The sequence below is a fragment of the Sceloporus occidentalis genome, unplaced genomic scaffold (assembly GCF_023333645.1).
Source record: "Sceloporus occidentalis isolate IW3139 unplaced genomic scaffold, rSceOcc1.0.p SCAF_3, whole genome shotgun sequence".
Lineage (NCBI taxonomy): Eukaryota > Metazoa > Chordata > Lepidosauria > Squamata > Phrynosomatidae > Sceloporus > Sceloporus occidentalis.
In genome coordinates, this window is record NW_028316983.1 from 221,704,838 (window position 1) to 221,725,623 (window position 20,786).

Genomic DNA, 20,786 nt, shown 5'->3' on the forward strand with positions numbered 1-20,786 from the left:
GAAACACAGTAGGGGCAGGAAGAAACTACCATGTGTTCTAGATGAGGTAAAACTGAAGGCTGACAAAGGGAACCATCTCTCCATTACGGTCAGCCCTGAAAAGGTCTTCAGTATGAGTTAAGACACATACCTCAGGTAGACAATCATCTACATTTACAGTACATATCAGAAGTCACCAGCAGGGTATTCCCCCCCCCCCCCCCGCTGTTTGCTTATTCTACAACTTACGTAAATTATGTGAGATGACAGCACCACCCAGTGGCAGAAAAACACAGCCAAAGGGCCACACATCAACCATGTAACCCACAGATTTAATGAACAGATCTCTTCCACTATGCTTTTGTGGAAACATTTAACCTGTTTTTCAATGAAAAATACATTAGACTGACTTAAATCAAGTAAGGAAGGTAAGGCACCAATACCTCTTTTGGTTCATAAGGTATTCACTAAAAGCTCTGCATTGAACAACACTGCTTTCTCAGAGCAGCCTGCAATAGAACAATGGCTGTTCCTCTCAAGGGAGAACAATTGCCAAGTTTAATGTTCAGACACTTAAAGTTCTTAGACACATGAATGACTTACAGAACACTTACAGCTGCTGTAGCACACATCAAAGGTTTAGGTGAATTTTACTAGATTTAAAATTAGCCAGAAAAAACAAAACAGAATCCTGCTGTCCTATTTGTAAGTCACAGAACCTCAACGCAGTCAGAGGATAATGTGATTTTTGGTTATTGACTACGTTAAAACTATTATCCAGGAATATAGTAGCTCCAGTGATATAAATGTCAGAATGCCCTCTTGATTCTAGGTCAGACCTGCACAACTTGGCAGAAGGTAGGGGCCAAAATTAAAATAGGCTAAACATTTTCGGTCTGCAGATAGGTTTTTAATTGAATACTAATTAATTAATATTATTAATTCAATTTCCCTCCTCCTCTGTCTGGCCCTCTCCACAGGAAAAAGCTGAATTGTGGAAGAGCCTTGACTGCCCTCCTCCTCTACCCGGACTTCTCTTCGGGAGAAGAGCAGCATTGACCAAATGCATCTGAGGAAATACACTTAAGTCTACAAAAGCTTATGTTGCCATTTCTTCTTTTATTTTCTTTCAGCTAGTCTCAAAGGTGCTACAAGATTTCAGCTGGTTAGGACCAAAACATTTAGAGGACTGGAGCTGCATTCTAAAAGCTATCTTTTCATGCACCCGGGAAGATCAGATGGCTGCATTTCACTCACTACTTGGATGTACTGCCTGTTTTGCAGGACTAATGGACAGAAAACTGCTAATTCTTGCTGTCACCAAGCAACAAAACCACCAATTCGCATGGCTTGATGCACCACAAATGGATACCACAGCTGTTTCTGGATCCTAAAGTTCCTAGCTCCCAGCAACTGTTTGCTCCTAAAAACCAACAAGTCTACTTTAGACCAGCCCCTGTAAACTATATAATAGCTGAAGCATGTTGATTTGCAACAAAACTTGAGCAAACCATTCAGTTCATTGTTACTGATGACTGCCAATATATATGGGTTGGCTTCCCATCTACTCTGTCCCCTTTTGTTGTGTCTGTCACCTTGAAAAAATAATTTACAAGTTAAGCAGTAAATCTAGTTGTACTACTAAACACAAGTATGTATGGGCTTCAAGAGTAAAGTTTATACAAGTGTGATGTTATTTACATTTTAGAAAACCCCTCAAGTCCAATTAGCTTAAAGTCAAATAAATAGTATTCACCTCTAGAAAATGCTACCAAATGATTCATAAAGAGATGAATCCAGCTGTTCAATTCATTTAGTGCTTACAGGCACCCTATTAACAGGTGGCTCAATGTAGGTTAATCTCATCTGAAATGGAATGTATAATTTATGGCATTTTAAATCCATACTTTATTCTGACAACCACACTAGAAAGAAAGAAAACAAAATGGTCAGTGTTTAAGGATTTTTATTAAAGCAATTTTATAATCCAAATTATGGTTCTTTGCTCAGCTATCAATCCTTACTGTTAACTACAACAGTAGCGATATTCTGAGCTTTTCCACAGTAAATTACAAAATTAAAGAAAGGAATGCTTTAAATTTTTTGTAATGTGCTGAAAATTCTTCCCCCCAGGTTTTATAAAACATTAATTTGTTTTTTTAAAACTTTTTGCTATTTTTTTGTATTTTAAATCAATAGGTAATCTAGGACTGTTTTGCTAGTCCTGGCATTGGTTGTGTACATAAGCTTCAAAGTTTCCTTTCCTTTTTTTATTTATTTTATATTTTGCAATGTTTTTCTCAATATTTAGTAGTTTTTCCATGTTTAGATTTTTTTCTTCGGTGAAGCGAAATTATAGTAAGTAGTCCTGGATCTTCTGTAAACAAGAGAATTCATGTATTAATATGGAAACATAACACCTTTTGAAATACAAATTGTGCCATATAGGCAGCCCATGTATTACACAAGGGATATTATATATTCTGGGACCAGTAACATAATACAATATTTTTTGCATAAAGTTGAAATTTTCTAGGTCAATTTTATGATATACTTCTGCTGGTAATTGTAGTCATACTGGAGGACCTAAAAATGCCTAAAGTAGTACTCTCTTTCAGAATCTCTAAGTCAATGTCTGGTAGAAGTATGCTGGATGACCTAGAAAATGCCTAGAGAGAACTTATTTCTTCTGACATGTGAAAGTGAACTTGTGTTACATGAACCTGTGTAATACATGGGCCACCTATGTTCTGACTGGAAGCACAAAACATACAATATAACATTTCTACTGTCCCAAAACTTAAGATGCTAGGTGCTATTCTCTAATAGAAAGAACAGAACAACCTATATAAAAATCATGTATTACAGTTTGTGCTCACTGAATCAAACTTTCCTCAACAAAAATCTGAACACTGAAATCAAGCCCTTTGGCTATTTTTGGAGTACAACAGGTCAGTTCCCCAACCACAGCTATTAACATTCTAAATTGAATGGGTCAAAGTCTCTCCAGGCAATATACAGTACAGCAAAAGCACTGGAGATAGAAAATATGGTTGGGTGGGTTTCTCATAGGTAAACTAGGAATGAGGTAGAACTGCCGATACACAATATAAATTTGGCTATAACCTAGCCTCACAGTTTAGGATGAAAACATACCAGAACTGATGGGATCACTACTCATGATGTTCTGCTGGATGTGTCAGCAAACTTTGTAGGTGCTGCACCACAGGAATGCAGGCCAGTTATCAAGATCTAACCTGTGGCTAGTAAGACTACACCATCCTTATTCCACAGTGCCTTGTTACATTTAAACTCAGTTCTCAAGAATACATACGTAAATTAGACGCTTGGAACGCCTGCTGGATTGTTAACTGCTTTCTGGGCAGCTTCTTTAGCTTGATGGGCTTGCAGTACGGCTACAGCTTCATCAACCTAATCAAGATTTTTAAAAAATCAAGTTTTATTTCTATGTCTATACTGGTAAGCTAATTCAATAGCTAAGCTGCTGCTGGAATAAAGAAACCACTTACCTTCGAACGAAGAGATTCAGGAGACTCAAGCATATGGAGGAGTTCGGAGTTATCTATTTCTAACAGCATACCAGTGATTTTACCCGCCAGAGTGGGGTGCATGGCTTGAATAAGAGGGAACAGGCGTTCTCCTAAAAGTAAAGAGTAAACAAATTTGCAAAGTACTTTTTTCAACTATCCTGGACGGATCTGACATGTAGTGATCATTTACTTATTAAAAATATTTCTTCCTTGAGAACAGCAGGGATTGATTTACAAGTAAAGATCTTGTGCAAATGGTAGCAGAAAACCTACTTGCTGGCTTTACAGAATCATAGAGTAGGGAGAGACCACTAGGGCCATCCAGGGCAATGGTTGTGGTTTTTGCACAACCATTTGTGGAATAAACACTACCATCTATTTTCCTTCTACTCTTGATTCTTTAGTGCAATCCTGTTATAGTCTGAACCAATTAAGAGATCATGATGAATTAGGGGCTGCCCCACCTTATTTCTCACCATGTGACTGCCACCATGCATTAAATTCTGACTTACCCAGCATCTGCTTTTGTTCCTGTGGTGGAGCGGAGGCCAGCATGGAAGCAGTCAAAGGTTCTTGACCTTGCACATGGACAGCAGGCTAGAATTTTAAACATTAAGAATACATTAAGTATTTTTTCCCCTAACAGAACATGCATTGTAGGTGAAGCTATACCTATATTACTGGCCTTTAGCAAAATTGACTTTCACAATAGCAGCAGTTAGTTCACTGCTATGCAAACCAAGTTATTGGCAAATTAATTGACTTCATGTCACCATTTATATTCTTTGAGATCTAATGAAACATTGAAATGGTCTTAGTTTGAACTTTTTTATAAATCTAAACTTTTAGTCAGGTCTCATGCAAAGTCAGTACTATTGATTTCAGTAGATTTGGACATGCCTAATTGCATTGGCTCAGATTATTATCACAACTTAGAGGATACTGCAGCAACGAGCAACTTTGGTGGTCAGTTTCAAATGCCAATTTCAGCCACACAGATACTGTCATGTGTTGCACCTGTCCTAGCCATGGAAATGTGGCAGCACAAGGTCATCACATCCCCCCCACCCTATCTCTAGTTCACACTAAGGAGAGTGTGTATTCCTCAGTACATCCCATTCGAACCACATTTAAACAACAACAACCAAAACATTTCATGAGATAGTGGTTCTGTTTTCCCCATCAATTTTTTATTTATTTTCAAAAATGAAGGGTAAAAATCTTTTGTCTGCCTTGTTTCTACCGACGTCTCCTTTCTTCAGTCTCTCAAGGTATCGGGCAGACAAAATGACTCCAACATCACAATTCTTTCCACTCAGCTTTTTGTAACACATCTTTGTGCTCTTTTGGTTCACCTAACCAAATCTGACACACTAAGGGGCTGTACAGACTGGCACTTTGAGCTGGCCTGGGGTCAGAGTTGGAGTGTAGCGTCTCCACGACACGTGCCCCAGCCCTGCCCCAAAGCACTGCGTGCTGCACAGCATCACAGTGCTACATCCATACGACACAGCGCCAAAGGAGCACAGAGCCGCAGCTATCGAGCCCTTTCAAGGATACAAAAAAGAGCCGCTTTTTGCAGCTCCTTTTCATGCCCTGGAAAGGCCAGATCGGGACTGTGGCATGTGGTTGCTGCAGCCCCAATCTGGCTGAAAAAGAGGTGGCTGTCCAGCCCATAATACAATTTTAAAAGATCTTGTAGTAATCACTATACTTACCTGTTGCATGGCAACCTGAGGCTGGGTGTTGAGATGTTGCTGAGGATTGCGAACACCTGCAGCGTACTTGTATTGTGGAACAGTGCGTACAGCTGGAGTGGCTGCAGCAGCAGCAGCAGCTGGACGTGGACCCATGGTTTGAGTTGATGTGTTAGCTGGGGAAAAATGACATCAGGTTCATTGGAGAACTAAGTTGAACTTTATTCTAATGGACCTCTTTACCATCTAAGGTTGAGACAATCTTTTAAACATGTATTTTATTCAAATTTTCAACAAGAACTGAACTGCATGTGTTAATTAGTATAATCCAACACAGTTAAAGTAACTGAACTCCAGTACTCACCAACACGTTGTGTTGACATTACTCGTGGAACCTGTGATGATGCTGGCCTCATGGTACTGAATGGGGGTCTAGGAGCTGCAGGGCGGATGGCACCTGGCATGTTCTGGAAAGCTATGTTTAAGAACATTGCAGATAAATATTTTGCCATTAGCAATATTATGTTTTACCTAGTTAAGTCCAAGCTACCCCTTGAGAAAATGCAAGCTTACGATGTGGTCTGGCACCCTGAGCAGTCCAGCGAGGACTTGGTCTAAGCTGAGCAAGTTGGCTAGTAGGATAATACGCAGCACGGTTTTGTGTCTGTGAAAAAAAACAACAACCCACAACAGTATGTGAATTAATTCCATCTATCTGCTTCAATATTTCACTGTAGTAGAAAAATGGTTTACAAAATTAACATTTATTCAATTTATACTCAAATATTTATTTTAGGTAAAGCTATTCTGAGATCTCTGAAGAGCCCAACTATTCCAACACAAAAAACGTTGTTAGCAATCCATTGCAGCCACACAGATTTCTACACATTAATTGTAACAGGGAATACCACTCGAGACATACCTGTGGAATAGCGGCCATGAAGTAACCAGAAGGTGGTGCAGGCTGGTAAGGATTGATGACTGGATTGGGCACTGCTCTTACACTTGCCATTCTCTGCATGTACTGGTTCGTGAGGTGGGCTTGGCGCTCTTCTTTACGCTGGGCTAAGGCTACATATAGTGGTTTGGTGGCCACAATTCTACCATTCATTTCTGTAACTGCTTTTGTTGCTTCTTCTGGCGAAGAAAAGCAGACAAACCCAAAACCTTTACTGCGACCACCTTCCATCATGACCTGCCAAAATAAAGAATGGAATAAAAAATGCAATGCAGAAAATGAAACGGCATCTTATGAACACAAGAAGAGCCATGCTGCATCATATCAAAAGCCTATTTAGTGAAATATTCTGATCATAAGTGACTTCCAAAATGCCAGCAGGACATGAGTGGAGATGAATCCACATTCTCAAGCAACTGATATTATCTGATACTGAAGATCCTAACAACCATTTTAACTAATCATTAGAAAGAGATTAGATAACTGTAACCTCAATTAATTTAGCTAATTCTCTTCTGAAGTCATCAAAATTGGTGGCCATTATTACTTCCTGCAGCTGTAAGTTCTACAGTTATTAGTTTACATGTGGGTATTTTGTTCCACTATACATCGTTTTGCACTTAACTTATACTGAGTCCTATTTGTCATTTTACTGCCCATACTCCCGGTTTGGAGAGACCCTTTTGGAGCTCCGCAATCCATATCTGTTCCTACACCCTAAATAACTAACACAGTCAGGAAACCTGGCCATCTTGCTATACATTTCTAACTCCAGATACTTTAATGGACAAATTAAAAAGCACTGGTCTGACTACAGATCCAGGAACAACACCAATGCTGACATACCTCCATTGCAAGAACTGCCCATTTATTCCTACGCTGTGCTTCACAATAGGAATTCTTTTATCCAGTTAATACTAATTTTGCTCAGGACTGTTTTGTTTATTACAAAGATCTGGAAGTCCAACGTTTTCCTAACATTTTCTTAGGCAACTAATGGTCTTGAGATACTGACCAGGGCTAACCCTCTTAGTTTCCATGAACATATGAGATCCAGTACAATTGCTTTAATATATAAAGTCATTACACATTTGTCAGTTTCATTGTGCACAAAGCCCACATCCTTTGCTAATGAACTACCCTACTGCCACATGGAGTAATTTAGACTTTTAAACTAAACTATTTTCTCCTAGAAGGCAGTCTGAGTGGGAAGGGTTGTATTTTTAATACAATGGTAATAGACAATACATCAGATATTATGGTTAAGTTTTAGGACTGTACTGTAAGAAGTTGTTTGCAAATACAGTTTTGTATGGCTGTACTTGAATCAAGTTAACTACAAGAATAACCAGACAACTATTATAAGACTGAATTCTTTGCCCAAATTGTCATAAAAATGTAAGCTGTTTAAAAAGATGTTACCTTTGCACTAGTAATTGTGCCAAATGGTGAGAATTCTTTGCGTAGGCGTTCATCATCAATTCCATCATCTAGATTTTTCACATAAAGGTTCACACCCTGGAAAAGTAAATAGTATCAAGTATATGACAGAACAGAACATACATAACACAATGAAATCTTATTTGTTCAATTGAAGTTCTTTCTACCTGGTATCTGGTGATCCTGTCCTGCTTCATTTGTTCAAATTTGCGCTTCAGCTCTGTTTGTCTTTCTACTTTTTTCTGAGCTCTGCCAACATATATTTGTTTGCCATTCAGTTCTTTTCCATTCATCTCATCGACAGCCTTCATTAATAAAAAAAAAGTACTTTAAAATATATGTGTAATTGATTCCATACAGTATTTGGTCTTGCAAGAAAATAGAAAAAGCGAAAATAATAATTAAAAAAAGAGAACCCCAAAAAACAGACTGAACATATAGCAAACTGAGACGTGCTTCTATCCTTCAAGAGAAGGGACTACATGAAACATAAGCATTCAAATGAGAAGAAGAGACGCAAAGTGGAAACAGAGTTATATTTTTTGGTTCTCTCTCAGATGAACATTAGATCTGCATTAACAAACCAAAACAACACAAAGGAAAATAACTGATATAAAAGCACACCTGATAAAAAGACCAGAAACCACAATGTTAACGAGACCACTTACAATGTCCACAAAGTTTAAAGAAAGTTGTACAGACACTTACTTTCTGAGCATCCTCATGTCTTTCAAAACTGACAAAGCCAAAGCCTTTGGATTTCCCACTTTCATCAGTCATAACTTTCACACTCAAGGCAGGTCCTAAAAGAAAGATTCATTACATTTATTCTCTAGTTCCTTGACTTTCTAACAATGTAGTCTGGAGAACTGTAATTCAGGGAACATGTTGTGAGTTATTCACTGAGGTAACATCTCACAAAACTGAAATGATGCCCCATTTAGGAAAATTATTTTCCACACTGAGTTAAAAATTACCGTATTTTCCGGTGTATAAGGCGACGTGGGGTATAAGACGACCCCCCAAGTTGCCCACTGGCAGCGTCCCTGGCCTCCTATGAGGGGGTCTTGTGCCGGCTGGAGGTGGCCTCTCTAGAGGCCTGAGAGAGGTTCCATGGTGGCTGGGCTCTCACCGCCATTTTTCTCCCAAAAGGCGGCGGGGAAGCGGCTCCAGAGCTGGCCGGGCCAACGAAAAGAACCGGCCCCTTACTCCTCGGCGCCGCTGCCGGGGATCCTCCGATCCTCCAGCGGCTTCAGAAGTCCTCCACCAAGAATCCTCCACTCCTCCAGCGGTTTCTGCGGAGGACCTCTGAAGCCGCTGGAGGATCGGAGGATCCCCGGCAGTGGCATCGAGGAGTAAGGGGCCAGCTCTTTTCGTCAGCTTGGCCAGCTCTGGAGCCGCTTCCCTGCCGCCTTTTGGGAGAAAAATGGCAGTGAGAGTCCAGCTGCCGCGGATCCTCTCTCAGGCCTTTAGAGAGGCCCCCTCCAGCTGGTGCAAGTGCCAGCTGGCTGAGAGAGGACTCAGCAAGGACCCCAGAGACAGGGAGGTGGCTATGCCATTTGCCTGTCTCTGGGGTAAAAATCCGGCGCATAAGGCAGGCTTATACGCCAGAAAATACGGTAATATTTGGATGATTAGATGTCAACATCCAAGTCTGGTTTGTCTTGTCAAACTCATTTTGAAAGAATGCCCTGACTTCTCAGGCGCATTACAACATTAATCTAAACAAAACATTATAATCATGGAAGTAACAGGCCATAATTTATAATAATTACTATGACACCAATGAACTGCTGTAAGCATTATACTGGAGTTAGGTGTATACATCTAAGATAATACTCTTATGTTAAATTACTTGGCTATTTCATGGTAGCAGGCAAAAATATCCCTCCCTCCCCTCTTTTACTTCATTTAATGGTAGCATCTTAACTATGCTGGTATCTTAACCGTTTGACTGTGGATAAGAAACTGGAAAAAGGCTGAGGGATCATATACCCACTACAACCATTATCTTTTTTCTTCACTGGAACATATATTCCTCTTGGTGGCTTTATCTGAGATTACTGTAAGTGTTAAACTGGTTATTTTAATACAGTCGAGAATAGCCAAGATTTGAAATCAACTAGGTTTAAAATTAAGTGAAAGCTCCAGGTAGTCTTAATGGACTGTAGAGTCAATGTTATCACAATGCGTTATAATCAAGTTGCAAGATACAGTATTCCTACTCTACAAGATAGGAACCAGTTTAGCCATTGAACACATGCAGATTAACACAGCAGACTTTAAGATCAGGTCCTACTATGTCCAGATAAGAGGACAATGACTCCCCTTAAAAAGATAATGGACTCTACACAAGGCATCCTTGGTATAGGGAAGTCACAGCTGGGAGGGAGCACTATGTTCATATCGACTCTTAAGTCATTTTTCTATACATGGAAAGGAAATGACATTACCAAACTTGCCAAAGAGTTCCTTAAGTCTCTCATCATCCATATCTTCTCCAAAATTCTTGATGTAAACATTGGTAAACTCCTTCGCACGAGCTCCAAGCTCTGCTTCACGCTCTTTACGAGATTTAAACCTTCCAACAAATCTAGTTTTAAAAAGTAAAGGTGAAAACTTCTTAAGATTTCTTGATAAGATTCAAGGTTTTTCTTTTTACAAGGAAGTAGTTTATGTAGTAAAAATCTTTAAGGGTTCTCACCCATGTCTCATGTTGATTCCCTGGATACAGGTTTCTGCCATAGGGAACCCTAATTAGGGAAACCCCAATTAGGGAAACAGAATATTAAACTGCCTTTAGCTTTCTCTGTCTTGGAAGACAAGACTGTTCAGAAAAGGGCATCCATATCCCACCATGGTGTTTCCTCACCCAGGGAAACATGACAGCATGAACAGCTACTTTCAACTGTGACATAACTGTCTCTCTCACAGTTCCTGTGCAATGTGAGCAATTACACTCCCACATACCTTGGACAGGCCCTACAAGTGTTAGCTCCTATAGTCCCAGGCCACTGACCATGCTGGCTGGGGATGATGGAAATAGCAGTAGAAAATATCTGAAAAGTACCAGGTTGAGAAACCTATTCTAAATGAATGTTGGGAGCAGAGCTTTTAATATACTGAACTTGGTAAAGCAAGCATTTAAAACATCCGATTATGTCTACTGATGGTTTTCACTAGAAGCAAGCACAGGGGAACCAAATGTCCCTCCCTCCTTACAAGCCCTCCACACAATATTCTCTATGGCACTGGATGATCCCCCAATACTCAGGGACAGCTTTTGGGGGCCAAAAAGGACTAGAGTGGATAAAAAAGGATCAGCAATAATCATGTGCCCTGCCTTGTATAAAGTGGACACCCTTTTATGGAAGCATAACCACTATTCAATTTGAGTTCTGAATTTTAGAAACAACATGGAAACATTTGTGTACTCACACTTTGCGATCATTAAGCAGCATTCCATTCATTTTTTCAATAGCTCTTTCAGCTGCTTCTTGTGTTTCAAAGTGTACAAACCCATAGCCTTTGGATCCATTTTCATCACATACAACCTAATGAAAACATCACAATGTTTGTGAAACAATTGGAATGCAATTATATTAACTTGAATGATGAATTAGTGTTCTGTTTCCATTTCTCTCAACTTACCTTGCAAGAGAGGATGTTTCCAAAAGCAGAAAATGTATCATACAAAGCTTTATTGTCAATCGATTTATCCAAGTTTTTGATAAAGATGTTTCCAACACCACTCTTACGTAGAGATGGATCACGCTGGGACCACATGATACGCACTGGCTTGCCTTTAATGACATCGAAGTTCATGGTATCTAAAGCTCTCTCAGCTGCAAAAATAAACCAATTAGTGTTATTAAAGTAATGCTAGTTACACATGCCTGTGATGTAGCCTATAAAATTCAAGTCCAATCTCTACTTTCTGAATTCCACAAAATTGTATACTACACACAGTACCTACGGATTCTTTATCCACAGATTCATGTATCCACAGCTTGACTATATTAAGCAAACCTTGATTTTGTCATTTTATATAAGGGATGCTGTTTTACTATGCCACTGTATTAAATGGGACTTGAGCAGCTACAGATTTTGGTGTACACGGGGGTTCCTGGAACCAACTCCTTAATGGATGCCAAGGGTCCACACTATTCCATTTTGTGGTGTTCAGGGGGGACTATGCTATTCCATTAAAAAGGCAAAACATTGAGGAAGACGTTCACAAGAGAAATTGGAACCAGGGCAAGCACTTAAATAAAAAAAGACAACTAAATGTGCCCGACAGGTAGACTGTTCTAATTAAATTCCACAAATCCAGTTGTTCAGTTTGTCTTGTGAAATACCACTTTTGAAAAGAACTAACTTCTGTCCTTCACATTTTAAGACACAACTATGTAGCTTCTGACGCCTAGAGGCTGTTAGCCAGAAATATGAGAAAATCGAAGTTTGATAATAATTTCAGGCATCAAATTACAGTCCATTCACTGACTTTGTAATTGCTCTGCATATACATAACAACGTTAAAGATGTTACAGTGCTAAGTTTATTGACTTGATAGCAGATAGCAATATAAAAAAAAAAACCAAGTAAAAACCAGTTGATGAAACAGAAAAGTTTTCTGTCTCAAGAAGGTGATCCTCTTATCAAAGTACAAAAATAATAGATTTTTTTGTTAACAAAGTCAAGCACCCAAACTCTTCAAGATAAATACTTGATGGCTCCTATTTCCTTTGTTGTTGCTGTGTGCCTCCAAGTCATTTGTGACTTATGGTGACCCTAAGGCAAGTCTATCATAGGGTTTTCTTGGCAAGTTTCTTCAGAGATGGTTTGCCATTGCTATTCTGAGGCTGTGAGAGTGTTGCCCAAGGTCACCCAGTGGTTTTTATGCTCACAACACCTTGCATCCAAACCAGTGGTGGGCCAAGTGTGGTCCACAGGGGTCCCTGCATCTCTTGGAAATTACTTCTGCTCATTTCTAGTTCTGGGACGTAAGGCCACACTGGGCCAAAAACAGGCCTGGGAGAGAACAGAAAACAGCACAATTACATACCACAAACCACATGTTGAGGCCACTGAAGCCCCAGAATATTACCCAAGATCTCCCCCTGCTAAAATGTCAGGCAATTCCCCCAATGGTCAAAAACCACACTGCAAGATAAAGGGATACCCTGTCATATCCAGTTTTGCTTTGGAACAGCAATGTGGACTGCTGAGTATTCACCTTGTACAGGGGTGAATAATGGCACCCCTGCACAGCTGCAGACGCTGCTCCGGTGTAATACTCCCTCTGATACCAAATGGCATTGCCCTTTCCCCATATTTTTTAATCGATCTATGAATAGATATGGCAGGAGATTACTTTGAGTCAATGGCAACACATCAGATGCAATGTCTCCTCTCAGCTCAGAAGGTAACATGACAATGTGAGGACCATACTGTCAAAAGAGCCTGTCAGCTATAGATAGAAGAAATTCTCATATCACACTTTCTCCCTAGCCTCATTTAGCGGACTCAGTTTGTCACGTGAAACAACCTGAACAGTTCTCCACCACTATTGCCTCCTGCCCCACAGTTGCCAGTGGGAGCTTTGGGCAGTCTTATAAGCTGCCTGTACTAAGAACAGAACTACCTGCAGATACTAACGCTATAACCTTGTTTCAACATGAATATGTCATGAAACTCCACAGGTATGTACAGTGTACCCACGCCATATGTGGACTTGATGTCACACATACAGCGAGCCCCCATTAAATTAATGGCACGCAGGAATGCGCCATCATTGAAAACAATGGGGCTTGAAGTCCCACTTTTTTTTCTTTTACACGGGATGGTGGGTAGGGGTCCAGAACAGATTTCCTGTATAAACTGAGGATCCACTGTATCTACAGCCTTCAAAATCATCTGCTAGTATTAGATCTTTAAACATGTTGATAACTGGGCTAATCTTGCATTCAAGGTGCCTAAACTGACTGTTCTTCCATGCCAAGCAAACAGCCAAATCCCATACTGATGTGCTCAAAGGACAGTATCCTGTGAACCAAATGTCTCAGGGCAAACATCTCAAGCCCTGGATGCAGCTAGCCAAGTGGTGTTAGGCATCTATGTAGAGTGGAAAAGCTTGAGAAAATTTTACTTATTAAAGTGGTTGGTCTGTCTGCTAAAAAAAAAAATCTTGGTTTTTTTAAACTAGACAGAGTACTGCAAAACGAATGACAGTGACCAGCCCCAGCCAGCAACTGGGAAAGACACTCAGGTTCTGCAAGTTGGCTGTTCCTCTAGCTTCAAGGAGAAGAGAAAACCAAAAAAATATTTTAAACCATGTAGCATGCCTTCTAGACCTAACTAGAACCAGTCATGGCTGAACCTCAGTATGTATTGTTTTTTTAACAATGCAGCACTGAAACCACAGCTCTGGTAGAATGTGCAGCAGTACCTGCTAACTTAACATAGCACTGCTCCCTTTCTGCACCTACAAAATCTGACTTGGAGAGGATCGGGTGGGCTTAAGAGTTCAGGGAAGCATGTTGCATGGATAACTGTGTCTTGTGATCCCATCTTGTAATACTGGTTTAAATATTGGTGCTCTAACATCTTTCATTCAAGAGTTTAAAATATTAAGAAGTAGAGAATGCATTGTTTTGTTCTTGATGGTACTAACTTCTGAATATGACAGAATAAACTGACAATGCTGAAGATCTCCTCCTTCCAAATAAGGTAATGTTTTTCTTAGACAAGTTTTCCATGAGTTCCAGAATACCAGTTATTACAAACATGCCCTTCAAATAATTTGAGTGCTAAATATTTTTCAGTATCTGTATAGAATACTGTACAGTGACAGTCACAAAACACCCTGCACCAGCTCTGCATAATTTCTTAGCTAAGCTAGTAAAAAGGCTCTTCTCAATTTTAAAGCAAGCTGACTTCCTTCACTTTTAAAATCCTTGTAATATAGTAAGAAAAAACTGGACTAGCCATTCACCCTGGTAATTAGCCTTTCAAAGATCGTGGTTAACCTATTAATTATTCCTCAAATTCTTCTTATCTGGAATTTGTCAAAGTTCAAGTTGAATGAATTGGCAGCTGAAGAAATATCAAATTCATCTGAGCAAAAGTTGAATCTTGTAGAAAGCAAGCATCTGAATTCTTACAGAAAAAATCTACAAAACTAAGCCCACTTCTGGACACAGTTTGGAGGTATGCATTTGGATTAATTTACTTTTGTTACATGAACAGATTTAGCATGAAACTGCACAAACTGTTCCATTTTCCTCCCTTAAAAATCAATGTGAAAAGTTCAAGGGGAAGTAAGCCTTTCAGATGTTAACTACAACTTGATTCAAGAAGTTGCTCTCGCCTTTTTTGTTCCTCATTGACCAATTTATGGGAGCAGTATGGCTGTAGAAACTTACAAATGCGTGACATTTAATAAAAAGAATATAAACTGGTTAAACTGATTATTACCCAAACAAACTTGCCTTTTATTAATTCTGGTATGGTTGTTGTTGTGTGCCTTCATGTTCCTAGCAACTTATGGTGACCCTAAGGAAGCAGCATGGTGTAGTGCTTTGGGTGTAGGATTACAACTCTTGAAACCAGGTTCAAAGCCCCACTTGACCATGGAAAGCCACAGGGTGACCATGGGCAACTCAATCAGCTTCAGAAGATGGCAAAAACAATCCCCTCTGAATAAACCTTGCCAAGAAAACCCTGATAGGATTGACACAACTTAAAAGATATACAGCAACAAGCTGAATCTACCATGCACCACACTACCATGGTGGTTTCTTGGTAAGATTTGTTTGCCTTTGCCTTCCTCTGAGGGTGAGAGAATGTGATTTGCCCAAGGCCACCCAGTGGTGAGCTTTCATGCTGGAGCGGGGATTCAAATCCTTGCCTGTTAAGTTTTACTCCAACACTCAAACTACAGCACCATGCTGGCTGTAGGGTAACTACACTCAAAAGTACAAGGTGAATCTCTTCAACAAGAGAAGAGTCCTGTTGATAAGCAAATGGACTTTACATTTCCTGGACTTTGAAAAACTCCCAGTTCCCTCATGGTCAGAAGGAGGGGGAGCCCTGTCTGCAAAATTTACCCTTCTCCTACCATCTCAACTAAGGAGATACAACAAGACACAGGCATCTTACTAACATCTCAATTTTTTCTCCTGTTTGGTTTGTAACATCTTGCCTCATGAAGAAGCCAGGGGAGCTTCGAAAGCTTGCAACAAGTATATTGTGCATTTCGGTTGTCCAATAAAGGTATCACTGTTTGGTGGATTTTTGTTTGAATTTGCTAAGTGGGGAACACAGCTACCCCCTGCGTATTCTCAGACTTGGAAAGAGAAAGCAAGTCCTCTCAGGTCAATTCGATTTCTCGCCCTCCCACAAAACTTTTACCAATCAATAATGCGACCAGTCATACTGGCACTCTTTCTGCTTCCTTCCAGCTTCAAGAGGGGTGGATTTCCCTCCCTTTTGGACTGTAAACCATCTGAATCCAGAGGAAAGTAGTTACATACTTTTCCAGCATTTATAAAAGATCCAATACTCTGTAGTTTGTTGCTGTGTGCCCCCAACACATTTTTTATTTACAGCGACTCAAAGGAGAACCTAGCATGGGCTTTTCTTGGCAAGTTTCTCCAGAAAGGGTTAGCCATTGCCATCCTATCCCAGCATTTCCACTGAATAGGCTTACTATAATAGTAGGGCAGGCTTGACCTGTGGGGAGGAAGGGGAAATTGCAGGAAGAGCAAGCAGGCTGCCTGAGGCCACATTACTCAGCGCCTGGCGTCGCCCCAGTCCCTCCTGCCTTCTGGGGGGAGAGTGTGCCTGGCGCCCCATCTGCCCCCCCCCCCCTTTCCCTCATTAAAAGCCATCATTGTTCTGGAATTTCCTCCCCAACGCCTTTCGTCCAGGACACGCCCTGGATGGATGGATGGATGGATGGAGGGGGAGGAAGGGGCCTCCGGGGCTGCTTTCTCAACGTGGTTCTCTCCTTCGGAACCGGCCGGGAGGCCTCCCTTCCTCCCCACGAGGCACCCGCTCCGGGTTTCATTTTGAGGGAGGCGAAGGCGCGCCAGGCGTAAAATGGAGGCTCCGCGGCATGGCTCCCTCCCTCCTCCTCCTCCTCCTCCGGGGAAGGAGGAGGCCCCGGCCTTGGCCTGGAAGGCCGCCCCTCCCAGCCCCATGTGGCCGACCGTCAAGGCGGAGGCCAGGCGGGGCCCAGAAGGAAGGGCCCAGAGAGAAAGCCTCCGCCGCCGCCACGTGACGCTGCTGCTGCTGCTGCTGCTGCTGGCGGCGGCGAAGGCGAGAGCCCCCGACACACTGCTTCCAGGCAGGCCCCCAAAGACCCTCCCTCCCAGGCTCTTCTCCCCGCCACGGAAGCCTTTCCCCGCCTCAGTACTTCCACATGGCACCCAATTACCCTCGGAAGCTCTTCTCCCCAGCCATATTTCTCCCACGCCCCCCAATACCTCCACAGTCTCTGCCTCCTTCTGCTTTTCTCCCCCAGCCTTTTTTCTCCCCTCCAAGCCCCCAAATACCCGCAAGAGGGTCTTCCTCCTCCCTCCCTCCCTCCCTCCCTCCCCTGCCCCAAAACAGCCCCACAGACAACAGTGTTGCCAAGAAGCCTCGAAGATAATTCCCCAAACCTTTGGCCAAAACTCACCCAGCCCCCCCACATCTCACCAAAGACTTCTTTCAACTCTCTAAAGGACCATTAAAACCAATCCCCAAAAGCACACCAAAGGCTCTGGAAAGGACCAGCGCCTCCCTCCCAGGCTCTTCCTTCCTCTTTCCCCACGCAAGCACCTATTTCCCTTAAGACTTAGGAGTCCTCTAAGGCTTCACCAGGCCTACTTCCTCTTCGCCCCCAGCCCCGTCCCAAGACGCCCCTTCCCCACAGAAGCCTCCCCCTCCCAGCCCTCCTTCATACGGAAAGGTTTTCAGGCCTGATGCCGGTCTTTTTGGCTGTCACCCCCCTCCCCCTCCAGCCCTCGTTCTCCTTTCACCCCCAGCCCCAAAATGCCCTCCCCCTCCTCCCCCCCAATGCCCAACACAAGCCCCCCTCTTCCAGCCCCATTTCTCTTAAGACTTGCAGCCTAAGTCATACTCTAAGGTTTTCAGGCCTACTTCCTCTCAGGCTTCTCCCGCGTCCCAAACTGCTCCCCGCAGGCTCCTCTTCTTCCCACATACAGGCCTCCCCTTCCAGCCCTATTGCCCCCCAACTAGGCTCTTTCCCCCTAAAGCCTCTCCCTTCCTCTTCCTCCAACTGATACTGCGAGGTTTTCAGGCCTACCTCTTGCCTTTTTGGCCCCCAGTCCCATCCCAAAATGCCCCCTGGCTTCCCTTCCAGCCCTACTGCCCCCACAGGCTCCCCTTCCCCTTCCCGGCCTATTTCTCCCCCCCCCCCCCAAATCCCCTCACCGTCGGCGGGCTGCTGGAAGTTGACATAGGCGTATCCGAGGGAGCGCCGGGTGATCATGTCCCTGCAGACGCGGATGGAGAGGATGGGCCCGGCGGGGCTGAACTTCTCGTAGAGCATGGCCTCGGTGACATCGGGGTGGAGGTCCCCCACGTAGAGCGAGGCCATCGGGTAGCTGGGGGCGCTGGGGTTCATGGCGGCGGCGGCGGAGAGGGAGGGAAGGGGCAGAGGCAGCGGAGGCAAGAGGGCAAGGCTCGCGGGAGGCGGCGGCGGCGGCTTCGAACTCAACGGCTCCGCGGCGGCGGCGGTTGGCGGCGGTTGGGCTGTTGCCTGGCGGGTGCTGCTCTCCTTCTTCTCGGCTGAGCCGGGTCGGGACTTGGCTTCGCTTCACCGGGCTGTTTACTGCTGTCGTCGTCGTTGGTGTTTCTCTTGAGACCAAACCGGCCGAAGGGAAAACAGTATTTTTTTAAATGGTTTTTTGGGGGTTTTTAAGATTTTTTTGGGTTTTTAAAGGTTTTTTCTTTAGTAATAAATGGTGCGGCGGAGCTGGTGCGTCCGGGGGAAAGCCGGAGCACGCGCACTGCACACACTGCACCGTCGGCGGCCGGGGGACAAGGGGGAGGCCGACGCCCCGGACGCCCGATATATATACCAGCCCCGCCCCCGACGTCGACGACGCACGGCACGCCACGCACCGAAAGGGCCTCAGTGCGCACGCGCGGGCTCACCCCCTCCCAAAAAAGCACCTCACACTAGGGTTGGGTGAGGGAAGGAAATGGAGGAGGAGGAGGCGGGGCCAGGACGCGCTGCCGTTGCGTTCGACCCCGCACGTTACGTAATGACGCACTGCCCGGAAGTGGGCAATAGGTTGCGCATGAGCAGTTGATAAGATGCCAGGTGGGGGGGGGACTGTTGTGAAGGAAGGGCGAGTCAGGGGGAAAGAACGCATGCGCGAGAAGAGTAGTGGTGAAACGATGAGTTTAAGGAGCCCTTTGGGCGCATGCGCAGAGCTTTTCTAATAGTAAAGTTGGCCAGAACACTGCAGGAATAATCCAGTTTGAGACTGCTAGGGAATCCTGGGAACTGTAGTTTTGTGAGACATTTAGCCTTCTCTGCCAGAGAGCTCTGGTGCCACAACAAACTACAATAATTCCCAGAATTCCCTAGGATTGAGCCACGGCAGTTAAAACGGGCTGAAACTGGATTATTTCTGAAGTGTGTTTTGGGCCTAACTGAAAGAACCGTCTTCCTTTCAGTGAGTCTCAAAGGTGCTGCAAGAGCTCTGTACATATCGAAGGGGGCCAGGCATTTGGACCTTAGAGTGGAGAGAGGGAGCAGAAACAAACAAATAATGGCTTAATAGGAAAGACACGAATGTGGAAGTATTCAAGAAAAGAGGTGGGGTACTTCGACCTTCAGCACTCTTCCTTGGCCAAAGAGGCCGGTCCCTGCCCTAGGAGATAAACAGACATAAAAACAGACTTTAGGAATGGGAGACTTCAAAGAAATAGCCGTTTTAGTCTGAAAATCGGTATGTAGAGAGATCTTGTGGCCCCTCTGAGACTCACTGAAAGGAAGAAGTTGGCAGAGTGAGCTTTCGGGGGCTTATATCTACTTCCTCAAATGCGTTTTGCTCATGCTTTCGTATTTGAGGAAGTAGACTTAGATCTATGGAAGCTCCTGCTGCCAACTTCTTCCTTTCAGTGAGCCTCAAAGGGGCTACAAGATCTCTCCACAGCTGCATACACACTGGAGAAATAACCCGGTTTGGCACTGCTTTAACTGCTCTGGTTCAAGGCTATGGAATTCTGGGAGTTGGAGTTTGTTGTGGGCCCAGATTTTGACCCACCCAGGGCCCAAACAGACAGGCCAAAATAAAGCTGCTTTGAGTTGCTTTGGAGATATGCTGATTAAATGACACACACATCTTAAGAGGCCAGAAGCTCCGCCAAGGCTGCACTCTGGTCCTTAGGACTGGAGCATGGCTTTGGCGTGGCTTCCAGCCTCTTAGGATGCATGCATCATTTAAATAGCACACCTCCAAAGTGACCTGAAGCAGCTTTATTTTGGCCTGTCTGTCCAGGTCCACGGTCACCCATTGATGTGATCCCCAAACAGGATGCTCTATGGACCCATCTCTTTGTATTGCTCGTTTGTTTTAATTGTTTTAATAATTGCTGTTATTTTATTGCTGTAAGGGAATTTTAATTGTTGTGATGGTGGGAGGAATAATGGATTTTATGTTATTGTTGTCTTTTATTCTTATTGTATGCCACCTTGATGGAGAGGTGGGATATAAATAAAATTTTATTATTATTGATTATTATTTTACTTTACCAAGCTTTATTGTTTTTTCTAGTGAGTCATGTCTTCTCATGAGAGCCAAAGTTTCAGAGCCTCAGTCACCTTGGCTTCTAGGAAGAGTTCAGGTTTAATTTACTATAGGACCCACTTATTTGTCCATTGGTAGTCCATGGTATCTGCAGAACTTTCCCCCAGTATCTCATTTCAGATCAGTTGACTTTCTTCCTATCAGCTTTCTTCACTGTCCAGCTTCCACATCCATACATAGAAATGGGAAGTACAATAACAATCCTACCTTTAGTACTAAATTATATATCTTTACACATAGCAAGATTTAATAAAAATATGAGACATCAATAACCTCTCTTTTTATATGAGCATAATGATGATACTTCTTAATAGATAAATAAAGTCAAAGT

At 43.0% G+C, this 20,786-nt stretch overlaps 1 protein-coding gene across 2 annotated transcripts; it reads right to left on the reverse strand.

Annotated features, from left to right (window-relative positions):
• Nucleotides 1–1,928: 1,928 nt before the first annotated feature.
• PABPC1 (poly(A) binding protein cytoplasmic 1) lies at nucleotides 1,929–18,446 on the reverse strand. 2 transcript variants are annotated; one of them, XM_089517731.1, is made up of 15 exons: nucleotides 18,066–18,446; nucleotides 11,277–11,470; nucleotides 11,064–11,179; nucleotides 10,079–10,218; nucleotides 8,334–8,428; nucleotides 7,793–7,930; nucleotides 7,608–7,703; nucleotides 6,150–6,422; nucleotides 5,801–5,891; nucleotides 5,592–5,702; nucleotides 5,249–5,403; nucleotides 4,043–4,127; nucleotides 3,510–3,640; nucleotides 3,314–3,411; nucleotides 1,929–2,356 (listed from the first exon to the last, which is right to left on the reverse strand). In XM_089517731.1, exons 1-14 carry the CDS (start codon nucleotides 18,256–18,258, stop codon nucleotides 3,319–3,321), a joined length of 1,911 nt encoding a protein of 636 aa, XP_089373857.1. In that variant the 5' UTR covers nucleotides 18,259–18,446; the 3' UTR covers nucleotides 1,929–2,356; nucleotides 3,314–3,318. The 2 variants fall into 2 exon arrangements, with proteins under 2 accessions (XP_089373857.1, XP_089373856.1); XM_089517730.1 differs by having other exon boundaries at nucleotides 10,088–10,218; nucleotides 18,066–18,347.
• Between the last annotated feature and the right edge of the window lie 2,340 nt (nucleotides 18,447–20,786).

Excerpts from the sequence above, each read along its gene's own strand:
- PABPC1 (XM_089517731.1), bottom strand. The coding sequence starts at position 18,258 with ATGAACCCCAGCGCCCCCAGCTACCCGATGGCCTCGCTCTACGTGGGG. Across the intron at positions 5,892-6,149 it reads TCATGGCCGCTATTCCACAG|ACACAAAACCGTGCTGCGTA; the intron begins GTATGTCTCGAG and ends TTTTTTTCACAG. Across the intron at positions 5,703-5,800 it reads TCAGGGTGCCAGACCACATC|CTTTCCAGAACATGCCAGGT; the intron begins GTAAGCTTGCAT and ends TCTTAAACATAG.